The sequence below is a fragment of the Lacerta agilis genome, chromosome 7 (assembly GCF_009819535.1).
Source record: "Lacerta agilis isolate rLacAgi1 chromosome 7, rLacAgi1.pri, whole genome shotgun sequence".
Lineage (NCBI taxonomy): Eukaryota > Metazoa > Chordata > Lepidosauria > Squamata > Lacertidae > Lacerta > Lacerta agilis.
The window spans coordinates 50,936,977-50,959,459 of record NC_046318.1 but is presented as its reverse complement, the minus strand read 5'-3'; the positions used below and the strand labels follow the sequence as shown (position 1 = coordinate 50,959,459).

The 22,483-nt window shown below is 43.1% G+C and overlaps 1 protein-coding gene across 2 annotated transcripts in view; it reads left to right on the top strand.

Annotated features, from left to right (window-relative positions):
- The first annotated feature begins 6,784 nt into the window (after nucleotides 1–6,784).
- NSMAF (neutral sphingomyelinase activation associated factor) overlaps nucleotides 6,785–22,483 on the top strand; it is a 36,469-nt gene continuing 20,770 nt past the window's right edge. Inside the window, exons 1-10 of one of the 2 annotated variants that reach the window (XM_033155276.1) lie at nucleotides 6,785–6,935; nucleotides 16,576–16,665; nucleotides 16,767–16,845; nucleotides 16,943–17,010; nucleotides 17,108–17,144; nucleotides 18,159–18,209; nucleotides 19,568–19,639; nucleotides 21,389–21,436; nucleotides 21,528–21,580; nucleotides 22,270–22,399. In XM_033155276.1, coding sequence (XP_033011167.1) covers nucleotides 6,880–6,935; nucleotides 16,576–16,665; nucleotides 16,767–16,845; nucleotides 16,943–17,010; nucleotides 17,108–17,144; nucleotides 18,159–18,209; nucleotides 19,568–19,639; nucleotides 21,389–21,436; nucleotides 21,528–21,580; nucleotides 22,270–22,399 — 684 coding nt within the window. In that variant the 5' untranslated portion in view covers nucleotides 6,785–6,879. The remainder of the gene's footprint in view (nucleotides 6,936–16,575; nucleotides 16,666–16,766; nucleotides 16,846–16,942; nucleotides 17,011–17,107; nucleotides 17,145–18,158; nucleotides 18,210–19,567; nucleotides 19,640–21,388; nucleotides 21,437–21,527; nucleotides 21,581–22,269; nucleotides 22,400–22,483) is intronic. The other variant, XM_033155275.1, reaches the window with a different exon arrangement.

Genomic DNA, 22,483 nt, shown 5'->3' with positions numbered 1-22,483 from the left:
CTGAATTTCGTAGGTTATGTAACCATTATGAATAATCCTCAATAGGCTTTGGGTAATCTCAACAAAGCCCTGGGGAGTGTGCATATGTCAACTGCATTTTGTACATTCTCCAGGCAGCATGCACATTATCTAGTCAGTATGCATAGTCTCCAAGAAACATGCCCTTGTTTTCTACCTCTAGTCCAGAAGCATGCAATCTGCACCACTTGGATTGCTTCTAACCTACTGCCTGACCTTGCCCGGGGCACAACAAACCCTCCCACTGATCAGCTGGGCAGTGAGAAGAATGAGTGGGAAAATGAAACAGTAGCTCCAATCTGCTAAAGTGTTCACTACAGCACAAGAAAAAAGGAGTCCTGAATATATGGGGGTGGAGCGAGAGCTGTCAAGGCTCAGGAGTGCAAGCAGTTTCCTGAAGAAAATATAAAATATACACAGAGTCACCACTGAAAAGACCCTTTCTTGGGTACCTGCAGTTTCTCTCTCATCCAATGCAGGGACAATTAGGGAGGGCCTCATTTGCTGATCTAAGGTTTTTCCACACTTTTTTGGCTGCCCCTTTGGGGAATGATATCACAAGTTTTTACTTAGACATTACTGAGGAAAAGCAAGAGGAAGAGGAAGGAATTCACGTTTTTGTCACACTCCCATGATTACCCATAATTTATTTAACAATATTTATATAACACTTAATTTAGAAAGCCTCTAAGTAGTTACATAATATGGCTGGTATTTGTATGATTACATATTATATCAACATACTTTAAAAATATGTAGGCATACATAACAAAATTATTAAAATACTGATGAAACCAACTGTTTTAAAAACGAATATAATATACAGATATATTTTTTTAATGTAGCTTTCATTTTTCAACAACAGATCTTTTTGCTAGATTCTTAGTTATCTCCCATTTGTAATGTCAAAATGCTCACAAATACGTATGGAAAGATGATAATGGTGTTTGAAATTCCTGCCTAGTACAAATGAACAAGCAATAACATTATCAGTGTATTGTGATTGTCTTCAAATTTCGTGTTCAATTTAGTGCAGACCCTTCTAACCAGACTGACTCATATTGGGGAAAACATGTGCACTTTGTCAAGTTTTTTTTTTTTTTACAAAACTGTTTGAGAGTTGAAGTTGGAACAGAAAGTTATGAGCTAATAAAAACCAGCTTTCTTATCCCATTCACTTGTTCAGTCCTTTTCAAAGGAAAACCACCCATGCAGATAGAAGGTAGTTTAATATTCAGTTGGTGGAGCTCATGTTTCCAGGTTCTTCCAAATAAATACTTCTTACTCCTGAATAAGGGAGCTTTATATCTAATCTGGATGGAGGAATGTTCATGCTAATGTAAAAGTTCCACCACAAGAGGATTTAAACACTTCCTAGCAAAGGGGGGGGGATAGCTGCATGGTTTCCTTTCAAATTAGACCAGACTCAATTTAGCCTATGATCGATTCATCCTCCTTATAGCCACGTAAGCGCTGAGGTAATTACAGTCACTTATCAATCATTATCATGCAAAGAATAGAGCTACCATACACGAAGTCAAGCCCATTAAGGAGTGTGTCTTAATATTAGGCATGACATACCTTCAAAAAAAGTTTCCAGATATCCTCATTGTGTAATTGTGTTGTCCAATTCTACCAAGTCAAATAAGACATTAATGATTTCTGATGGCTTCATAAAGCATGGCAAAAGCACAGCTCCTGTGTTATGCTGCTTCCCTGGAGAATGAGGGGTGGGGGTTGGGCTAAAATGTTCCCCAAACTGCCTATTTTCTTCCTTCCTTTCCCAGTTGTTTGATTGGACCTTCCTGATTCCTATGGCGAGGCAGTATAGGAAAGGGAATAAACATATTATAGGAAGCAGCAAGGTAGGAGGGAGAAAGAGCTTGTTTTGAGCAAATAGAGCCTTGCTCATAATCTACTGAGACTCCAAAAACAATGATACTTTCCTTTTGCACAAAATATTTCCTCCCCTTCTTTTCTTTTCTTTTCTTTTCTTTTCTTTTCTTTTCTTTTCTTTTCTTTACAATACTGGAATCTTCCCATGAGATTTTTCATATTAAACAAATCTTGCTTACCCGATAAACTCTTAGCTTTAGATTTTCTTCTTCTTCTTCTATTCATTAACATGATCAGACAGTTCTCTAGAGACTGATGCTGAATTAGCATCACCATCGCAGAAGCTGAGAGGGGAAAGCAGTTTAAGAATAAACTGGCCATAGATGACCTAAAGTCACACTGAAGCATGATCAAATAAAAGAATAAAGGATTCCAGGTGGTTGATGTTTCTATTGCCTGCTCTTGATGGGTTTAGACTTGATAGGTATGTAGCTTATGGGTATTTCTGGATCCAGTACGGTTGCTTGAGGCTCAGGTGGTCTTCCATTAGCTTCAGCTGGACAGAGAAGCCTAACGTCTGTTGCCTGTGCTCTGGTAACCTGTAAATTAGATTACTGCAACATGTTGTATGTTTTGGAAGCTTCAGCTGGTGCAGAATTTGGCAACCAAGTTGCTCACTGGGCAAGATGGTTTGAGCATATTACACCGATCCTGGTCCGACTGCACTGGCTGCCAATTAGTGTCCAGACCCAATTCAAATTCCTGGTTTTAACCGATAAAGCCTTAAATTGCTCAGGACCACAATGCCTCAAGGACCACCTCTCCCTTTATGAACCAACCCAGACCCTGCGATTGTCACCTGAGGCCCTTCTTTATGTGTCTCCTTCACAAGAGTTCCAGAGGGTGGCAACATGAGAACAGGCCTTTTCTGCACTGGCTCCTTGCTTGTCAAATGCTCTCCCCAGGGAGGCTTCAGAGGCAGATTTATGGAAGCATAGCCAGTTCATCTGCACTGGGCACCAAGCCAAGAGGGCCCTGCAGGGGCCACTGTAACAATGCACTTGACAGGTATGTAGGGAACAAATTTTGGTAGTGCACAGGGCACTGCTGAAATTTGAAAGCCCAAAGTCCGCCACTGGAGGCTTGTCTGTTGCCATCATTATACCTGTATATCTTTAGAAATGTTGTTAAATGGGATGGGGGAACCTGGAAAATGGTAAGGCAGCACAAGAGAGCCAGTGTGGTGTAGTGGTTAAGAGTGGTAGACTCATAATCTGGGGAACCGGGTTCGCGTCTCCACTCCTCCACATGCAGCTGCTGGGTGACCTTGGGCTAGTCACACTTCTTTGAAGTCTCTCAGCCCCACTCACCTCACAGAGTGTTTGTTGTGGGGGAGGAAGGAAAAGGAGAATGTGAGCCGCTTTGAGACTCCTCCTTCTCTGTCTTCAGTTTTGCCAGAGAAGCCTATCAGGACACTGGAAATGGCCGTTGCTTAGAGTCTTCACCGAATTTTGTACGAGGGAGTTAAAAAGAAAAGAGGTTGGAAACAAGATGAGGCTTCACCAGATTAACAATACAAAAACTGAGCAAATAGGTTTTTTTTAAGCACGTTGATATCAAGGGGTTGGTGGAGGTTTTGTAATTTGTTCATTCATTTCCGATTAGGACTTGCCTGCTGTATTTTGATGAATTTTTAAGTATCTTCCTCCATTGCCAAAATCTAGCCCCAAAGAACATGAAATACAAACATTAACATTACCAGTTTACATTATGGCATAGCACCTTCCAATGTTGGATTAAGATGTATACTGTGTTAGTTTAGTGCCATCAAGTGTCCAAAAATGAGAAAAGGCTCTGAATCTTTCTTTGTAAAACGCCATGCCTGTGGAGGCATTGATCTCTCAGTCTCCTTCCAACAGAAGCTGCAAGCTTGCCCTTATTCCCATGGACATCCCTGGTGACCCTGATGACACATTGATTCTGGTTCTGCTATGATGCTAGCTCATGCTCAGCTACTCTACCAGCCAATATCAGCATGTGTTCAAATAAATATATTTTTCCACTGATGTATTTTAACCAGCATATGGCTATGGAAACATGTGCACTTGTTTGTGTGCCTCCACAAAACTGTACTGATTATGGGGAAGGGGTGTAGCTCAGTGTCACTGCATGCAGAAGGTCCCAGGTTCTATCTCTTGCACCTTCAGGCAGGACTGGGACAAAACCCTGCCCAGAATCCTGGAGAGACACACCCAGGTCAGCGTAATCAATAATGACCTAGATGGGGGATTTTCAACCTTTTCAGACCCAAATGCACATTTGGGGACCTATTTCTTCATCTTTTACCTTATCGTTGCATGGTGGTAGTGCTCCTGCTGCGACCCAAAGTTATTTATGCCTTTCAAGTGTTATGGTTCCATTGGCTGCATCCAGTTAAAATGTACCTCTGTGCTTGCACAGATGTTTGGGTGTCTTTAGCATGTAGTACTTCACAACATTTCATTGTTCCCTCCATTGAAATATCAGATAGTGAACATGATGAAGATACGGTAGCATATATATCTAGAATAATCAGTATGTTATAGTGTGGTGTGCAGTTGCCATCTTAAGCACGGTTACTCAGAAACAAATCATACTGCCTTGATTGTGTTCAAGATTGTGGTCTTAGGCTGCAGTCCTGGGCACTTACCTGGGAGTAAATCCCATTGAATTGGCTTCCCAGTGAATGTATGTGTGCACATGTGATTGCACTGTTAATATAGCAAAACAAACAAAAACATCTAGGTTACAGTCTAGATTTGTCTTGTGGTCTTATTCCAATGAGACATTTGGTTTTCACCAATGCTTCCCTTTTGAAAGTGATTCCATGCAGGACCACACATGGAAATCTTCTTCAAAGATTGGTCATTCACATAACTTTTTAATCAGGCAGAGTCTTGTGGCATCTTCAGGGCCATCTTTAGCATATGCACCGCAGGGGTGCAAAGATTCGCCCAGCGCCTCCCAAATAAACTTTTATTGTGCTTATGCCACTATTATCATTTGATAAATAGCGCTCATGCCTGCGCGGCTCCAAAAGGTGTTGTGTGTGTGTTTTGTTTAAAACCAGCTTTTCTAAAGAAGACAAAGAACACATTGGGAGTCGGTGTAAAGACTCCACGCATGCGCTTACGGTCATAGGGAGGTGTCTGAAAGATGAGATGGGCGGGCATTGTGCGCCTGCGTGGGGGAGCCATCTCGGGGAGCCTTTCTTTGTGGCAGGCAGGCAGAGCAAGATCAGTCATGTCGAAGGTGCTGCTGACCCCACTGCTGCATAGCAGCTCAATACAATACACTTAGGCGACTTCAGCGGCGGGCGCTTGGCACCCCCCCCCCCAAAAAAAAAATTTAGCACCTGGGTGCCCTGCACCCCTCGGGGAAAGATGGCCCTGGGCATCTTAGACTAAAAATAAATAAATTATGGCATTCTCTTGCTTTCATAGGATTGTTTAACATGTGATTCTTCCATCACCAGAGGTTAAAAAGGGAACTGAACTAAAGCCAACAGCAACCCATGAATTCCTGGTAATGGATTGGATCATGACTGTAAAGAAAAACAAGTAATCTCTGTTTGCAAGGAGACATTTGTCTTCAATTAGCCACTAAGCTAACCAATTTTAATTGCTTAAGAGAACTTGTTTCTGTGGCAGTCAATCCTTAATGAAGTGGTTTTATTGAACTAACTTTCTAATTAACTAACGTCAAGATGAAGTACAGTGGTACCTCGGGTTAAGAGCTTAATTCGTTCCGGAGGTCCGTTCTTAACCTGAAACTGTTCTTAACCTGAAGCACGACTTTAGCTAATGGGACCTCCCGCTGCCGCCAGTGCATGATTTCTGTTCTTATCCTGGAGCAAAGTTCTTAACCTGAAACATTATTTCTGGGTTAGCGGAGTCTGTAACCTGAAGCGTCTGTAACCTGTACCTGCTCTGTGTTTAATTTAATTTAAGGACGTTATGTGTTGTAACCATACATGACCACAAGGAGGAGCTCTAAATCTGGGTTTTTCCTGTGTACAGTATTCAACATGCTAACATATTTTCTTGTAACAGAAGAGATATTCTACATTAAAAACAAACAAACGGTTGTTGTTTCAAAAATATGGGTTGCTTTATTATGGTCCATGACTGCATGCAACCCACACACCATACTGTAAAATAACAACTTTCCTTCTACCAAATGATTTGTGCTCTAGAACAGCGTTTTATGAGTTTCCTTGAGGCTGGTTTGTAGCCAGAGCTCTGGAAAATACTACATCTGTCTGTAAACACATGCCTAGCACACAGGGGACCCGTGGCCCTCCAGATGTTGTTGGGCCCCAATCATTGGAAATGCAAGCGCACCACAGACTTGTGTATCTGGGCAGTATGACATCAGCAGTTTTATTTTTGATTCCTATACGAACACCCGCTAGCCTGGAATTTGAGCTTTTCACACAGCTGCAGCACACTGGGTCAGCATCTTCATTGCGCCATCCACCGCGACCCCAATGCTCAGCCAGTGCCATTTCAGACCTCATGAACCTATATGCGAAACAGATGTTGCTTTTTGCCCCGGCGACGTGCCTCCCTTTGCGCTCGCAGGATCACTCCCTGCCTCTTCCCCAATTGCTCTGGAGAGCGCAGCGCTTGGGCCTAAAGTGACTGGCTAAAGCGGAGGGGGAAGACGAGGGCGCGCAGCCACAGCGTAACGCTGAGACACCTCCGGCCTTTCCCCACCGGAGAGCTCTTGGTTTCCGAGGGCCAGGAGAGAGCGCAACGCTGGGGCTGCCTTGAAATCCCCGCGCGCGGCCCAGGAGGCGGAGAGGCCCACCGCGGCCGAGAGAGGGCAGGCGATGCCTGGCAACAGCCCCAGCCGAGCTCCTGGGACTGCGGCCTCTGCAGTATAAATGGCCGGCCCTGGCGCTGCTCGGGGCCCCTGGCGGTGAGCGCGCGGGGTGCGCGCTACAAAGGAGCTGCACAGCGGAAGCGGCGCCGACTCGCCTCCATGGCCTTCATTCGGAAGCGGCGGCAGGAGCAGCAGCAGCTCTACTCCAAGGAGAGGTGCGTGAAGCGCCCCGGCAGGGCGAGCTTCCTCCCCTGTTGTTAGTGAGTGGGGCCGCCCTTCTCAAGCCTGGCGGGGGCAGCTGGGGGGGGGGCGGAAAAGCAGCGCGGCAAGAGGCGGCTCTGGCGTAATGCGCGCACCGGCCGGCTGCTCAGAAGCGCCCCGGAGTCACACAGTAAAGCTGAAGCCGGGCTGGCGAGGGTCGACCCCCCCCCCCCACCCCACGCCTGCGAAAGAGCCACCTCGGTCCTTTCCCCACGGTTAGGCCCCGCTCTCCCAGCCGCTCAGATGGGGGCGACCAAGATGCGAGGGGGCGGCAGGGGCGAGGAGGGCTGTCTCGTTTGGGGGCGACGAGCAAAAGCTGCCCGCTTGGGCATTGTTGCGAGGGGCGCGTTGCGCCCTCTGGTCCTGCACTGCTGCATGCGAAGGCGGCCCTGCGACGCGGAAGTCGAGCGGGGCGTGTTTTCTTGGGGCACCGCAGTGCCTGCTCACTGCCGGCTCGGCTCCGAGAGCTGCAAAGGATGCGCAAGGTGCGGCGAAAGCAAGTGGTGGTGGGGCGTTTGCGAGGGCATCGGGTGGCGCTTCATGTTTGGAATAGGCTTCCCTTCTCGCGCGCAAACCCGACCCGCGTAAAATTCCGCCCACTCGCCTTCGCTTTTTTTCTCCTTACGAAAAAAGAGCAACTTTCTCACTTTCTATCGTTTGGTTGTTCCTAGCGGTGCTTTGAGTAGAAAGTGTCAGGCCAATAAACTTTTGGTTGTATTTACTGGTGTAGCTGGGAGCTTTTGAGTGTTTGTATTGCTCCACCAGGTGTGATAAATTTGCTCACCGGCTTTAGTTTGTGCCAGACCTGACTTCCATAACCGGGACTGCCATGCAAGGAATATGTGAAGCATTTGAGCATGTGCAGAATGCATCTCCCCTGTCACTGAGTAGCTGCTGCAACTTGTGTTATAAACTTAGGATCATGGCTCACAGACGGGCATTTTTGGGGTGAGGGGCATGAGAGGATCGGATACATTTCCATAGCTGAAATGCAGATTGAAACATTAGGCTAAGGACATTTAGTTGTATTGGATATTAACTTTTTAATAAGTGTGAAAATATTTGCCCAATGCTTGTCGGCTGTTCTAGGACCTCATTGCACATACTGGCCAAAACATTGGCATTGATTGTACCCTCTCAACATTTCATGGATGAATAGATGAAACAATTCTTCCCATAGCCAAGAACTTGGGTAGGGCTTTGGTACTGTCTGGTAAGGTCAGGGAGGTGGGTCCATAGTGTGCCCTAGTTGGAGAATGGGGAGTTAGAACCAATCACAGGCCAGGCACAAATGGGCACTTAGGGTTCATACACCTTGTCATTTAACGGGGATAATAAACTTTCTGTACCTCCATTAATTCTCCATTCACCTCCAGATCCCTTCCTTCCTGCACTTCCCGCTCCCTCATTCTGGATTTTCTCATACCTGAGATAGTATGACCAAAAAAAAAAGAATCTTAGAATTGTAGAGCTGGAAGGGACCCCAAGGGTCATCAAGTCCAACCCCCTGCAGTGCAGGAATCCTGCTCACAGCCGTCCCTGGGTGGGCTTGAAGCACCAGCCTTCTAGTTAACAGCCAGTCACACCCACTTGCACCACAGGAGAATAGGGTATTTTCTCTTGGATTTAAACCATGTTTAAACATAAGAATGATCTTATGTTTATTGTGTTAATATTTATATGACTATATTAATATTTAAAGTTTTGACTCCTGCGTTAATGTTTGTGAACCACCCACAGGACATGGTTAATGGGCAGTCATTAGATGTCTAAATAAATGTCGGCTGACGTGGTGGGACCCTCTTTGTTGCAGTGTCCCGCTTGCATAATTGGCAGCATATGGTATAATGATAGGGGACTGCAGCATGATATTTTGCATTAGAAAGTTTAATGGGACTTCCAAATCTGCACACAGTTGTAGTCTTAATTGTGTGTCTCTTTCACTACTATGCAACATTGTTCTGTTGCCAGCGCCAGGTATGTTGATTCTGCCTGCAAGTAAGTCCCACTAACTTCCATGGGTCTTATAAACATGCTTTGGTTATTTAAAATGCAAGGCTTCCAGAGCAGATAGTGTAATTCCAAGTCAGGCATAATCTATCATGTTTTTCTAAAGAAAATAAACTAATAAAAATGGTATAATGGAATAGTTTATTCCCTTACTGCACCTTCCTCTTCTCCACTTTTTTTTTAAAAAAGCAAGCTTAATATGTTTCATACTTCTGTACAAACTTCAGGTTAACCCAAAGGACAAACATATATCTTAGCTCTTTGTTTAACTGTAAACACATCCTCCATATTTTTATCTTGCATCATGCCTTATTGTATCTTCAATATTACTTTTTGGTTCCTGAAATTCATTTTGATTGTGCAGATAAAATATATAACAGATAGACTTCTGCAGGGTATGTAGCTAGTGTGTGAAAATAGTCAAGATCTAAGGATCCTCAGGCATGCACCTCCAGACGATGGATACCTCAGGTGCCATCCTGGCATCCAGGCATATTCACTTGGTTGCAAATGGCTGATAGGTGCAAAATACATTTGGCGCCTGACGAATTTCAAACGCTCCATCTATGGTTCAGTGCCTAAGGCAAGAAGCACTGTGTAATGCAGTGGGCTATCAAGGATGGGGTTTAGAAAGCCCCTTCTGTCCCAGGTGAAATTGGAACCATTGGAGCAAGTCCTGAGAAGGGCCATTTCTGAGAGACTCTTGTCTGAAACTCTACTTGCACTTTGACGTGCTTTCAAACTGCTAGGTTGGCAGGAGCAGGGGCTGAGCAACAGGAACTCACCCCGTCGTGGGGATTCGAACTGCCGACCTTCTGATTCGCAAGCCCTAGGCTCTGTGGTTTAACCCACAGTGCCACCCGCGCCCCCTGAAACTCTGCAAAGCAACTGCTTAAAGTTGATGCTTAAGTAGATAAATCAAAGGTCTGACTCTGTAATCAGCTTCCTAGGTTCACATTTACTTCTTACTGACTACTTGAATAGACTGCTGCCTAAACTCTCTTCCTTGAATCTATGCAAACTAAAGGGAAAATCTGTACTCTGGCTGAAGCTGGCATTTACGTGTTTTGTTTGTGGGTAATCCCATAGTTGTACTAAAGGGGGATTTTTCATTGCATATCACAGTTTGTAGCTTGGGCCTCACTGTTGTGACCATTGCAAGTGTGGGTTCCCCACCTAAGCGGGGGAATGCCTTTGTGTGAAGACTCCAGTACTCCCTCCAATTTCTTTCTGAGCAATCATGCTGGAGGAGGAGGAGGCGGCGGCACTGGTCACATGCAAATGTTTCACAGATGAAGTTTCTGATGCAAAAGCATCTCTGCATTCTTAGCGTTAACACAGAGGTCACCAGCTGCTCAGCCTTAGAAGAAATATCACATGGGTATGAGACAGGGGAAATGGTTGAGGAAGAAAAGGATAGGTAGGCTGAAGCTAGAACATTATGAAAAGTAAGTTAGCTGTCTGCTTTGGGGGCGGACTATCCTTTAATATGTGTTTAATTTTCTGCACCCAACTCCAGAAGAAAACACTCTACCAGGTGGGCTGGGGCTGGGGCTGGATTCAGGGTTAGTAGATATCTTCTGGAAAGAGCCATAAGTTATTGACAGTTGTGGGTTTTTTAAACGAAAGTTTTTAGGACTGAAGGAAATTTCTTACTTTGCTTGAAATCTTACATATCTTAGAGTATGGAAAGTAAAATGCTCTGAGCAGAGTTTAATTGCATTTTCTGCAATATATTTCAAGCGTTTGTTACATTTATGATCTTTATATATCCTTACAACAGCTCCCTGCATTACTATCTTCCTATTGCAAGGGTTGTGGGTTTCCTAAGGCCACCAAGTGCATCGTCTGGCCAGCTGTATATCTTCAATACACGTGCGACCTGCAACAGCCTGTTGCATTGGGGCTAACCAGTTGTGCCCTTTTCCAGAAAGCTCCCTTCCATTCCCCATCACCCATCACTTTTCATTTCCTCCCCTTTAACATCCTATGGCCACTGAACATGCTTAACCCTCCTTATGGGGTGTGTGTGTGTGTGTGTGTGTGTGTCCCTCCTTAGAAAAACCACTCCAACATATTTTTGTACTTCTGCAAACCTAGGGGTTCCCCAAGCCATGGCATGTACCCTACTATTGTGTGGATGATGCCCACTCGGAGAATTAGTCCGCTCTCAGTACATCCATAACCTAACCTATAATATCCAGTGAAGAACTTTCTAATCATAAGCATCAAATAAAGGGCATGAGGCCATGCAACAACATTTCAGACCTTTGTAAGAATCGTGCCCTTGGAATTAATAGAGTCTGTGTAGCCACAAATGCCTGAAGGGTTGTCCTTTTAACTTCTACTTGGCAAGCTAAATCCGATCTTTGAGATTTGCAGATGCCTTACATACACACTGTTAACATTTATTTGTTTAGGTGATTTTCTGTATTGCTTTATGCCCCAAAGAAGTCTGAATGTGGTTTACGGTATTATAAAACCTGTCCCCAAAATGCAACAACAAAAATTCCACATTTTGAAGCAGCATGGAACAATCAGATAAGATGCTCTTAAAACATAAATACATACCAAAACAATAATAGGTGAGAGTCCATAATAACTACCAGCAGACTGAAAGAAAGAAAGAAAGAAAGCAGAGACTACTAATCCTACCCATCAAATATGCAAGCCTGCAATTGTAAGTAGCAGTAGACTCTCACTTCTGCTGTTGTATCTCCAATTTAAACTCAAAATAAAAGGTGGGGCAAAATTACACACTTCCCATCCCTGGTGCTCCCTGGTGCGTTCCCTAGGGAGCACTTACAATCATTCTTCCCCCTGTTGGTACCCACAAAAACAGCAGCAATCAAAGGTGGTGGTGCTTTAGCCCTTGGTGGAACCCAAAAGAGTTGACTTCATATTAAGAAATATACAGCTTGTAGGTAAAGGTGCCTTGAGTTGCTTGCAGTGAGAGCTTTTAATAAACAATAGTAATAAATATCACCTAGAAATGTGTTGGTATACAGTTTTTCAGAGTGCATGTGAGCATGCACATACAGGTTCTACCCATGAAAGCCTATACCATAATAAGGCTATTAGTCTAGAATATTTTTTTTTTGGTATTTGCTCTTTGTTTGTGGGTGTACGCAGTTTTTTTTATGATAATAGGCTACCACACTCTCCCCTCTAAATCTCTTACATTATCACTAACGATAGATCATCACTGCCAGATGGTGTAATTTGTGTTCTGTTTCCTGACAGATTAATCATAATATTTCAAGATCTGGTTGCTGGCAGAGGAAAGTTTTTATATTTGAGCAGAATGGAAATTTGGCAACAGACTGCTTAAAAGAAACAACAGCCAGTGTTCAGTGCAAAGTGGTCAGCTGTTAAACCCCCATGAAACCCCTGATCTAGCTGCTTCGCTTCCTTCATACTTCATGTGCCAATGCGTGGTAATTAGAGGATAACTTGCCGATTGCTGTGTCAGTGCAAATTAGCAATGTTTTGAATTAGGATGTGGATTCATGCGTCTATAATCTCAAATCCTTGTGAAAGTTGTGCTCCAGTCCAATGTGCAGATTTGTTTTCTACTGTTCCTTTCATTGGTATGGAAACAGTGGGTGGAAGACAAGTTTGCTGTGTTTTACCCCTCTACTATCGGGGTCATCATGCTTTTGAATACTGCCTAGTTTGCAAACTTCCCACAAGTGGCATCTGGTTGGCCACTGTGAGAACAGGATGCTGCTCGACTAAATGGGCCATTGGCCTGATCCAGCAGGTTGTTCTGTCCTTGCGTCCTTATGTTCATGCAACTAATGATAGAGTAAGAACTTCTTGAAGGCCCAAGTACTTGCTGCAGGTAGGTAGCCTTAGCTCAGTCTACCCTAAAGGGTTGTTGTTGTTGTTTTTTGCTTTGGATGACCGGTAGTTTAACTGAAAAAGAAAACTTGACCTGGAAATTCTGTAAGTGCAGTGAATACTGTCCTGAAAAACATACATTGTTAAGAGATTTACTTTATTCAATCCATCAAATGGAGTTCTTCATTTTGTATATTTATGTGACTGATAATGTTATGCAGTCATTGTTTCCCTTATGCTTATGGTTTGAATGAAAAACGATTGTGCTGTGCTCAGATGAACCTGCACTGGTCCGTGTACTGCCTGCTGCTTTGCTTCCTGTTTAGAAATCTCAACGGCTTATTCTTTCACATTGAGTGTTGCAGCTGTAGTGCCACTTGTTCCTTAAAAGTCAAAGCACAATGTGAGTGTGTTTATGTGTGTGTGTGTGTGTGTGTGCGTGCATTCACCAGCCTTGTAAACAGGTCCACAAAACTTAATAGGGTCACATCTATATCACACGTTTAAAGTACATGGCTTCCACCCTTTTCCAGGAAAAAAAGGGAACCATAATTTACCCATCACAGAACTACAGTTCCCAACACCCAGCACTATAGTTAGTTCCCAGGATTCTTTGAGGGAAGCTCTGTGCTTTATATATATATGGCGTGGATGTTTCCTGCCTTGCTGGGGTCTGGCAGAAGAGAGATGGAGAGCTCCATCCCTCCTCCAGCAGCCTGCTACATTTCCCTGCTGGGTGCAGAGGAGGGACAAAGTGTTTTGTCCCTTCTTTGCCTACCCATTCACTTGGGCTGCATGAAATTCCTTATTGCCTATGGCTATTGGGTATGTGCTTTAAATACAAGGCTAGGGTACATGCACACTTCATCATCCGTACCTAATGCCATGAACAGAAGTTCAGAAATCTATTGTCAAGATGTATGACTAGAAATTGGTAGAAATTTCCATCATAATTAGCTTTTTTAAATAAATAATGTGGCGGCCTGTTTACTAAATTGAGAGAGTGCATCATAATTGTTTTACCTTTCTGATGCACTTCATCTTCCGTGGTATTTTCACCTGGTTCTATAACTCATATCTTTAAGAAGCCAGAACTGGAATGCAATCTTGAGAATGGCCCTAAGTGCAGGTACCATATATTGGCTCATACTAAACAGCTTTAAAAAGAGAGAATTGGATTTGTCCAATTTTCAGATCTGAATTAATACTTCATGTTAAATTAGGCCTTAAAAAGGAAGGAGACTTGATGGATGAAGATCATTTCATAATTCACTGAAGCTTTAGAGTCCGCATACTGATTAAATATTTAAATTAAAGCCAAGAGCCCAATCCACAGCTTAGCTTTTATTGCAGTGTACCTCGTTTAATTGAAACAAAATAAAAATTAAAAAAAATTCCTTCCAGTAGCACCTTAGAGACTAACTTTGTTCTTGGTATGAACAAGTATTTGGTATTTTGTTTTGACTATGGCAGACCAACACGGCTACCTACCTGTAACTCGTTTAATTGAGTTGACCTGCCGGCTAAGTAGCACGGTTGGAAATTGGTTCCACTAAAATCCATGCATGTTTTCCATTGGTGTATATCTTGCTTTTAGTCGAAGTCGTTTGGTTCAGCTTGGGCTTTTGAAACTCACTATGATCAGCATGGGGAGGAGAGGGAGTTGGGAGGAGGTCTGGTGTTAGACTAGACTTGACTGACATCTACCGGTACTTCATTCCTTCCTTACCATACCTTTCACCTTTCTCATTCTACAAGCCTTAAGACTGATTCATGTAATCTCATCTATCACATGTTTACTGCCACTTTCATAATAGTTCTGTTATTTGAAACTGGTATTACGGGCCTGTCATTGCAAATAATTCATCTTCTTGCAACGGAATGATATGTCTGTTGATGGAAGCAAATTTAATGATGATCACCGGGTGGCAAGATGATAATTCAACTGGTAGTAAGACTTGGCCATTTTAGTGTTTTAGGAACATAAAGGTAAAGGTAAAGGGACCCCTGACCATCAGGTCCAGTCGTGTCCGACTCTGGGGTTGCGGCGCTCATCTCGCTCTATAGGCCGAGGGAGCCGGCGTTTGTCCGTAGACAGCTTCCGGGTCATGTGGCCAGCATGACAAAGCTGCTTCTGGCGAACCAGGGCAGCGCACGGAAACGCCGTTTACCTTCCCGCTGGAGCGGTCCCTATTTATCTACTTGCACTTTGACGTGCTTTCGAACTGCTAGGTGGGCAGGAGCTGGGACCAAGCAACGGGAGCTCACCCCGTGGCAGGGATTCGAACTGCCGACCTTCTGATCGGCAAGCCCTAGGCTCAGTGGTTTAACCCACAGCGCTGAATAATTCCTCAAGTACAGTGGTACCTCAGGTTAAGTACTTAATTCGTTCCGGAGGTCCGTTCTTAACCTGAAGCGTACTTAACCTGAAGCACCACTTTAGCTAATGGGACCTCCTGCTGCTGCCGCGCCGCCAGAGCATGATTTCTGTTCTTAAGCGGAGTTCTTAACCTGAAGCGTGCTTAACCCGAGGTACCACAGTAATTTGATAGGGTGTTTGTTCCCAAGAATCTCAAGAGAGGATAAGCATCTCACCACACAGATAAATGGAGGAGCCACTTAGTGATTCCCTGCAAGTTACTCTTCGTTACCATGCAATGATTTATTCAGTACACCTTACATTATTATTGTCTATTCATCTTGTGATTAGAAGTGAGAGAAACTTCAGTCGTATAAACCCATGTTGTTCAATTTCTGCTTTCTCTTGCTCAAATTATCCAAAGCTGAGCTTTGCAGTGTTTATGGGACACCATCTGACCTCTGAGAAGGAAGACAAGAGCAAAGGAGTGAGACAATTCTAACAGCTCTGCAGCCTCTCCTGAGTCAGATAATAAAATAATAATAATAATAATAATAATAATAATAATAATAATAATAATAATTTATTTATTTATTTATACCCCGCCCATCTGGCTGGGTTTCCCCAGCCACTCTGGGCGGCTTCCAACAGAATGTTACAATACAATAATCTATTAAACATTAAAAGCTTCCCTAAACAGGGCTGCTTTCAGATGCCTCCTAAAAGTCTGGTAGTTGGTTTTCTCTTTGACATCTGGTGAGAGGGTGTTCCACAGGGCGGGTGCCACTACCGAGAAGGCCCTCTGCCTGGTTCCCTGTAACTTGGCTTCTCGCAGCGAGGGAACTGCCAGAAGGCCCTCGGCACTGGACCTCAGTGTCCGGGCAGAACGATGGGGGTGGAGACGCTCCTTCAGGTATACTGGACCGATGGAATGGAGAGAGGGAGGGAGAGAGTGCCTTGTCTGCTCCCAGTTTCTTCATATAGATCTTGAATAGCCTAGGAGACAGGATGGGCCTTTGCAGGGGCTTGGACTAGATGACCTTTGGGGTCTCTTCCAACTCTGCAATTCTATGATTCTGGATCCAGAGAAGGCCTCTTCAAAGGAAGATGCACCTCTGCCTCTTTCAAGGCAATGCCATTAAAATATAGATTAGCTCTTTCTCTAAAAACATTTTTTCTTCTTGTTTGCATGAAAGCTGTGGCCAACGTAAATACTTTCTGAATAATTGGGGTGGGGAACCTGTGCAAAATGGCCAATGGTGAGGGATCTTAGAAATTGTAGTTCAACAACACCTGGAAGGTCACAGGTTCCTCACTCTTTTAGTAAAGCGCAAAGTGCAGTGATAGTTAAATAATAATAATTCTGCTTTTATTGTTTGCAGGTTTTCCTTGCTACTCCTTAATCTGGAGGAATACTACTTTGAGCAGCATACAGCTAATTACATTTTTAACAAGGATGGCAGAGAAAGAAGGTACGGTAGCACTTCCATAAAACTGAGAACACTGGAGAAGTTATGGTGTTACATCTGCTTAGAATTCTGCAATAACTTTTAAATGTTTTTTCAACTCTTAGGAAAATCAGGGGGTCATTAAAAATCTGCTCAAAATCAGTGATATTTGAACCTGATGAAATAAGCCACCCCATTATTAAAGTAAGTACAGTACGTTAGTAACTGATGCCAATGGATTGTGGTCTGCTTCAATTTCAAAACAAAATAATTTAATGTATATTTGTGTAAATTCATATAGATTCCATTGAGAGACTGCATTAAAATAGAAGCACCAGAGGATAGTGATACAAATGATTTCTATGAAGGGTATGTGATTTTTTTTAAGCATTTGTAGAGATTTTTTCGTTTTTTTAGCTTGTGGTTTTAATTGGTGTGGTGATTGGTTTTCACATCTGTGTTTTAGGGCCATCCCTGGACAGATTTCTATTTTATCTAATCAGGTAAGTTCCTCATTCTCCAGAATTTAGTAAAGGGTTAGGTGCAACAGAATCCTAAACTCATTTAGTTTAGGATTCTGTTGCACCCAGACTCATTTAGTTGAAAATCAGCCTAACCAGGGACTTGCTTGTTGTGTGGCTTAAAAAATACACACATATATATAGTACAGTATATTGCAATCACAGTCCATCATGTTAATTTGTGGGGAAATCTACCCGTGGCAATGTTTTTAATGATAGGGTGTTAGGTGTTAGGTAACATTGACATACAAATGAGTGTATTCTGTTGCTGAATAAACCTGACAGAAAATACATTGGAACAGAGATATCAGATAAATTGTGGTTGTGAATAATGGGAGGGCACACATTAGAGCTACAGGTAAGATGACTTATCCAAAAAATGCAGTTCATGTAACCATTAAAAGTCTTCTAATACTAAGATAACTGAAAAACAAAAATGGTAGGTGGGAGGAGATTGAGCAGGAGTGGCAGGATGGGGGGGGGGGGTTTGACATGGACATCTTCTGCATGCAAAGCAGTTGCTCCACCCCTGAGCTGTGAGCCTTCAAGAGGAAAATAACCAACTGGCTAACAGCTGTTGAGACAGTCTCTTGACAAGAAGATGGGAGGTGCATTTCAAGTAATAGGAAGAGAAAAATTCAAGGAGGAATAATCATAATAAATATAATATAATCAATACAATATAATACAATATATTTATACCCCGCCCATCTGGCTGGGTTGCCCCAGCCACTCTGGGTGGCTTCCAGCACATATAAAAACATAATAAAACAATCGGGTTTGGTAATTAGGGGAGGGGAATGAGATGTTGAAACACGGATGTAATTTTACATTACGAAAGAGAAAGATGAGAGAACATTTAAGGACTGAAAACACTAGCATTTGGGGGAACAATGAAGAAAGACAAATACGAAAATTTATCCTAAATATAGTTTTTTTTTAATTAAAAAAAACTGTTTCCCAAAAGCACTCTCAATAAACTATCCTCTTTCTTAGGCTTTTCTTACGAAAGAGCAAAATGTCATCGCACCTTTTAAAATGGAAAGAGTGAGTATATATTTACCCTGCTCCGTGCATGCAAATATCTTAATGTCGTAAAGCCTGTTGCCTTGTTCCTGAAAGAACAGTAGCAGTAAGTTATTTGAGGAAGTTCACTAAAAGAAAGCAAAGACTTGTGTTTGAGCGAGAGAGAACGCAAATAGGTAGCATTAGATGGCACTTGCCTTTGTGAATTTTTATATATTAATATATTAATTACAATATGAAATTTAAACAGATGCTGGTGCCTTTAAAAAAAACACCCCAACAATAATAAACTAGTTATTGGGGAAATAAATGAATGGTGTTTGTAAAAGCATTTGTTTTGTTCACCAAATACTGCAAGCATGAGAAAGAGGTTGAAGAAACTAAGGGGCTAGTAAAACAGCTAATGTAGATCCTATATTGCTGCTCAGGGAAAGGGCTAATGATATTACACAGAAATGTGGAAGGTCAGTGTACATGTGACTTGGGTGCCTGATTTATCTGAATTGAATTCATAGAATTATAGAGTTGGGAGGGACCCCGAGGTCATCTACAGGTATTCCAACCCCCTGCAATGCAGGAATCTTAATTAAAGTATCCATGATAGATGCCCACCCAACCTCTCCTTAAAAACCTTCAGATATGTTAGAACCAGTTGTAAGGGCAGTTCATGTTACCCACAAGGTGATATTTGTAACTTCCCCATTCTGTCTATTGTATGAAATGCAAAAAGCTGATATATGAGTCTCTTGTACATCCTCTCATCGGAAACTTCCATTTTCTGATATTTGAATGGTCTAATCAGCTTCATGTCAGGTTACTTGCAAAGGGATATTTATGCACATTACATCATATGCAACCTCGTGAAAACTCTTGCTTTGCAGTTCATATCCTAATGTGAACAGCCTGAAAATCCTCAGAAGAGAGCAGCCCATAACTCTAAAATGCAGTGGGTAGCATCGCTGCCGTGCAGATGTAACAAGTGCACAGACTGGAGGACAGACTCAGACCATTGGTCCATTTAGCTCAGTATTGACTACGCAGAGATGGCCAAGCTGGTGCCTTCCAGACATAAGGGGCTCAAACTCCCATTGTTCCCACTGGCATGGCCTGTGGTCAGGGGTGATGGAAATCGTAGTCCAGCAACCTCTGGAGTGCACCATGGTGGTTATCCCTGTTCTATTTGGAGTGTCAGCATCTCTCCGACCTTTCAGGCAGAAGTCTTTGCAGATTCCTGGGACTTTTTGCGTAAAGAACATGTGCTGGACCACTGAGCTGTAGCCCTTGCCTGTTTTAACTGCTGTTTTTCTTTAAAAGTGTGGTAAGTGGGTGTGACCCCTGGGTTTCAGTGCAATTTTTAATGGTTCACTTTTCTTTGTTAGGGTAAAACTGAATACCTATTTCAACTGGATGTTGCTGGGAAAGTTGACGATGTTCTGCATACCCTTCACCAGGTGAGAATGCAACTTGACACAATGGCAAACGGCAGTTGTGCATTATTTTGGTACCTACAAAGGAGCATAAAATCTCCTTTGTGGTCAAAAAGTTTTGAGCAGATAGCTCGTACAGGTGCAAATAGTTCCTCCTCAGCAAAGGCTCAAGTTTGTTCTTGTCTGTCTTGGCTTAATGAGGCACGGAGAAAAAACACTGGCTTCTCCCGGGCCGACAGCCAACAGCCATAAATCGTCCGGCACGCTGCTTCTGCGTCGCTTTGCTGGCTGCCCCTTTTGCAGAGTGAATGCGCAGCTAGAAGTTCGAAGTGAAACGTTATGTCTCAAATAAGGCTTCTTGAGACAGATGCTTCTAATCTAAAGCATTTTATTGTAGAAGCATAAGAAACAAACATTTAACCGGGAGAGCACTCCATTTTGTGCTTCCTCCGGCCAGCGTAAACCAAAAGCAATAATACATACAGAAAGGAACACCCTATAGGTGGGTGGAGCATCCAGTGTCAGAACGCACTTCCTGTGGACTGTTAACTCTGTGTTAACCAGAAACCACTACACTGTCCATAACCGAATCTTGAACTACAAGCTTTCCTGGTCCAGGAAATGGCCGTAGTTGTCATGCCAGTCTCAGTTGGAATGTGGCACTTCTAGCCACTGAGGCTACCTAGTCCTCAAATGACAGAGCTAGATCCAGAAGTTGTCTCCAGACTGCAAACCTCCAAGGAGAGTGGGTTCCCATCCAGAATAGGCAGTTGACCAATTTCTTGGAAGTGGGGGACCACTCACCCTCAGTACCTCATTCTTGCTGGGATTTAATCTCGGATTGTTTTGCTCGTCCATCTCACCACTGCATCCAAGGTGCATCCAAGTACTGGCCAGTGGACTAGACCAGGGATGCCCAACAGGTTGATCGCAATCTACTGGTAGATCCCTGGGAGGTTTTGGTACATCGCGGTACATCGCTGGCTCCCTTTCCTTAGCGGTGGTAAAATAGAATCTGGCCCCATCCTGTCCTCTATTGTTGCATGATCTCCAGAACGGAAGATGGATTTTTTCTTAGGCTGATTGTTTCCTTAGTGATCTTTTGGTGAGCGACTGTTCCCCTTTCTCACTAATAAAGCTCTGCAACTTTGCCCTGAATCCCTAAAAAAAGGGACTTTCCTCCCTAAAAAAAGCTGAACAACTTTGACCTGAACTGTGAGTAGATCACAGTCTCTTAGGAGTTGGCTGTCCCTGGACTAGTCCACTGTCCCCCAGACCTTGTGGGGGGCCGGACTATATTTTGAAAAAAAAATGAATGAATTCCTATGCCCCACAAATAACCCAGAGATGCATTTTAAATAAAAGGACACATTCTACTCATGTAAAAACAAGCTGATTCCCGGACCGTCTGCGGGCTGCATTTAGAAGGCGATTGGGCTGCATCCGGCCCCTGGGCCTTAGTTTGGGGACCCCTGGACTATACAGTGTCTCCTGATTCAGGTGTTAAAGAGAAATAAAGCCGAGTGACACCAGCATACTGATGCTGCCTTGCCCTCAAACTTATAATGTCTGTTCCCAGAGGCTTCATATAGGTATTAAATAGTGACTCATGGTTGTGGAGGCAGCTGTTCTACAGACACATGCCTGGAGGTGGAAATGAATCTGATGCAGAATGCTTCTCTATAGGCCTGACCTATCCCTGGGGACTCCAGGTGTGTTAGATATATCTAAGGAAACTCTTATTTTAATCTGCTTGCTTTTATATTTAAACAGCTGTACAGGGCATCTCACCTGGACAAACTGGGGGACCAGGCTGCTATGGTAAATATATACTATGGATGTTGTATTAGTGGAAACTAATGTCTTAGGTTCATGTCCAAAATGTAATGTATTGTTTCCTTTTTCAAATTAGATAACTGCTATATTGCAGTCACGCTTGGCCAGGACACCATTTGATAAGAACAGGTATGCTTCTTAATATAATTAATTAACATCATAAAAATTCCTTGCTTTTAAATTTTATTTCCTGTATTTAGAAACCATCTGCATAGGATGACGTAAGGCAAATAGTGTACTAGCAGCAAAAGTCATCTGCTTCCTTTAATGCTGGCCTAACCAGTTACACCCTAGGACAGGATCCCTCAAACTTGGCCATCCAGTTGTTTTGATACTACAATTCCCATCATCCCTGCCTGCTAGCTAGGGATCATGGGAGTTGTAGGTCAAAAATAACTGGAGGGCCGAGTTTGAGGAAGCCTGCCCTAGGAGTTCCTCTGTTCCCCTTCCCTCTTTCAAGATTTTTTAAGTTCTATAAATTTCTTATGAATGCTGGAGTAAAATAATTGAGTTATTGAGAACAGAGAAAATGTCCAAATATGCCTAAATGTGAAAAATGTGGGGCATGCTTGTTGCTTTGTTTTATCCTGAAAGGAGAAAAAAAATCTATAAATTCTGCAATGCATTATGTGCTGAGGAGTCTTCAGTTTATTGCAGATTATAAAGGTGAGGTAAAGAGAATTATTAGTTAATAGAAATTAGAAAATTGAAGTGAACTTTGTCTTTTAAAAAACACATTAAGAGGTGTGAGATAACCCAGCTAACTTTTAGCAGGTGCCTGCATTGAACAAAATAATTGTAGTTTGTTCCTCTTCTAGATTTCAAAATGTTTCGGAAACGTTGCATATGGAATGCAAAGCTGAAATGGTCACTCCATTGGTGACTAATCCAGGACTTGTATGCATCACTGATGCAAACTTGTATTTCCAGCCTCTTAATGGCTACCCTGTAAGTAACCTGCACTAAAAATTTCCATCCTGCTGTTCTTTTGAATTTCCAGTTGGGGAATCATACCAGGCATTATATTTCAGG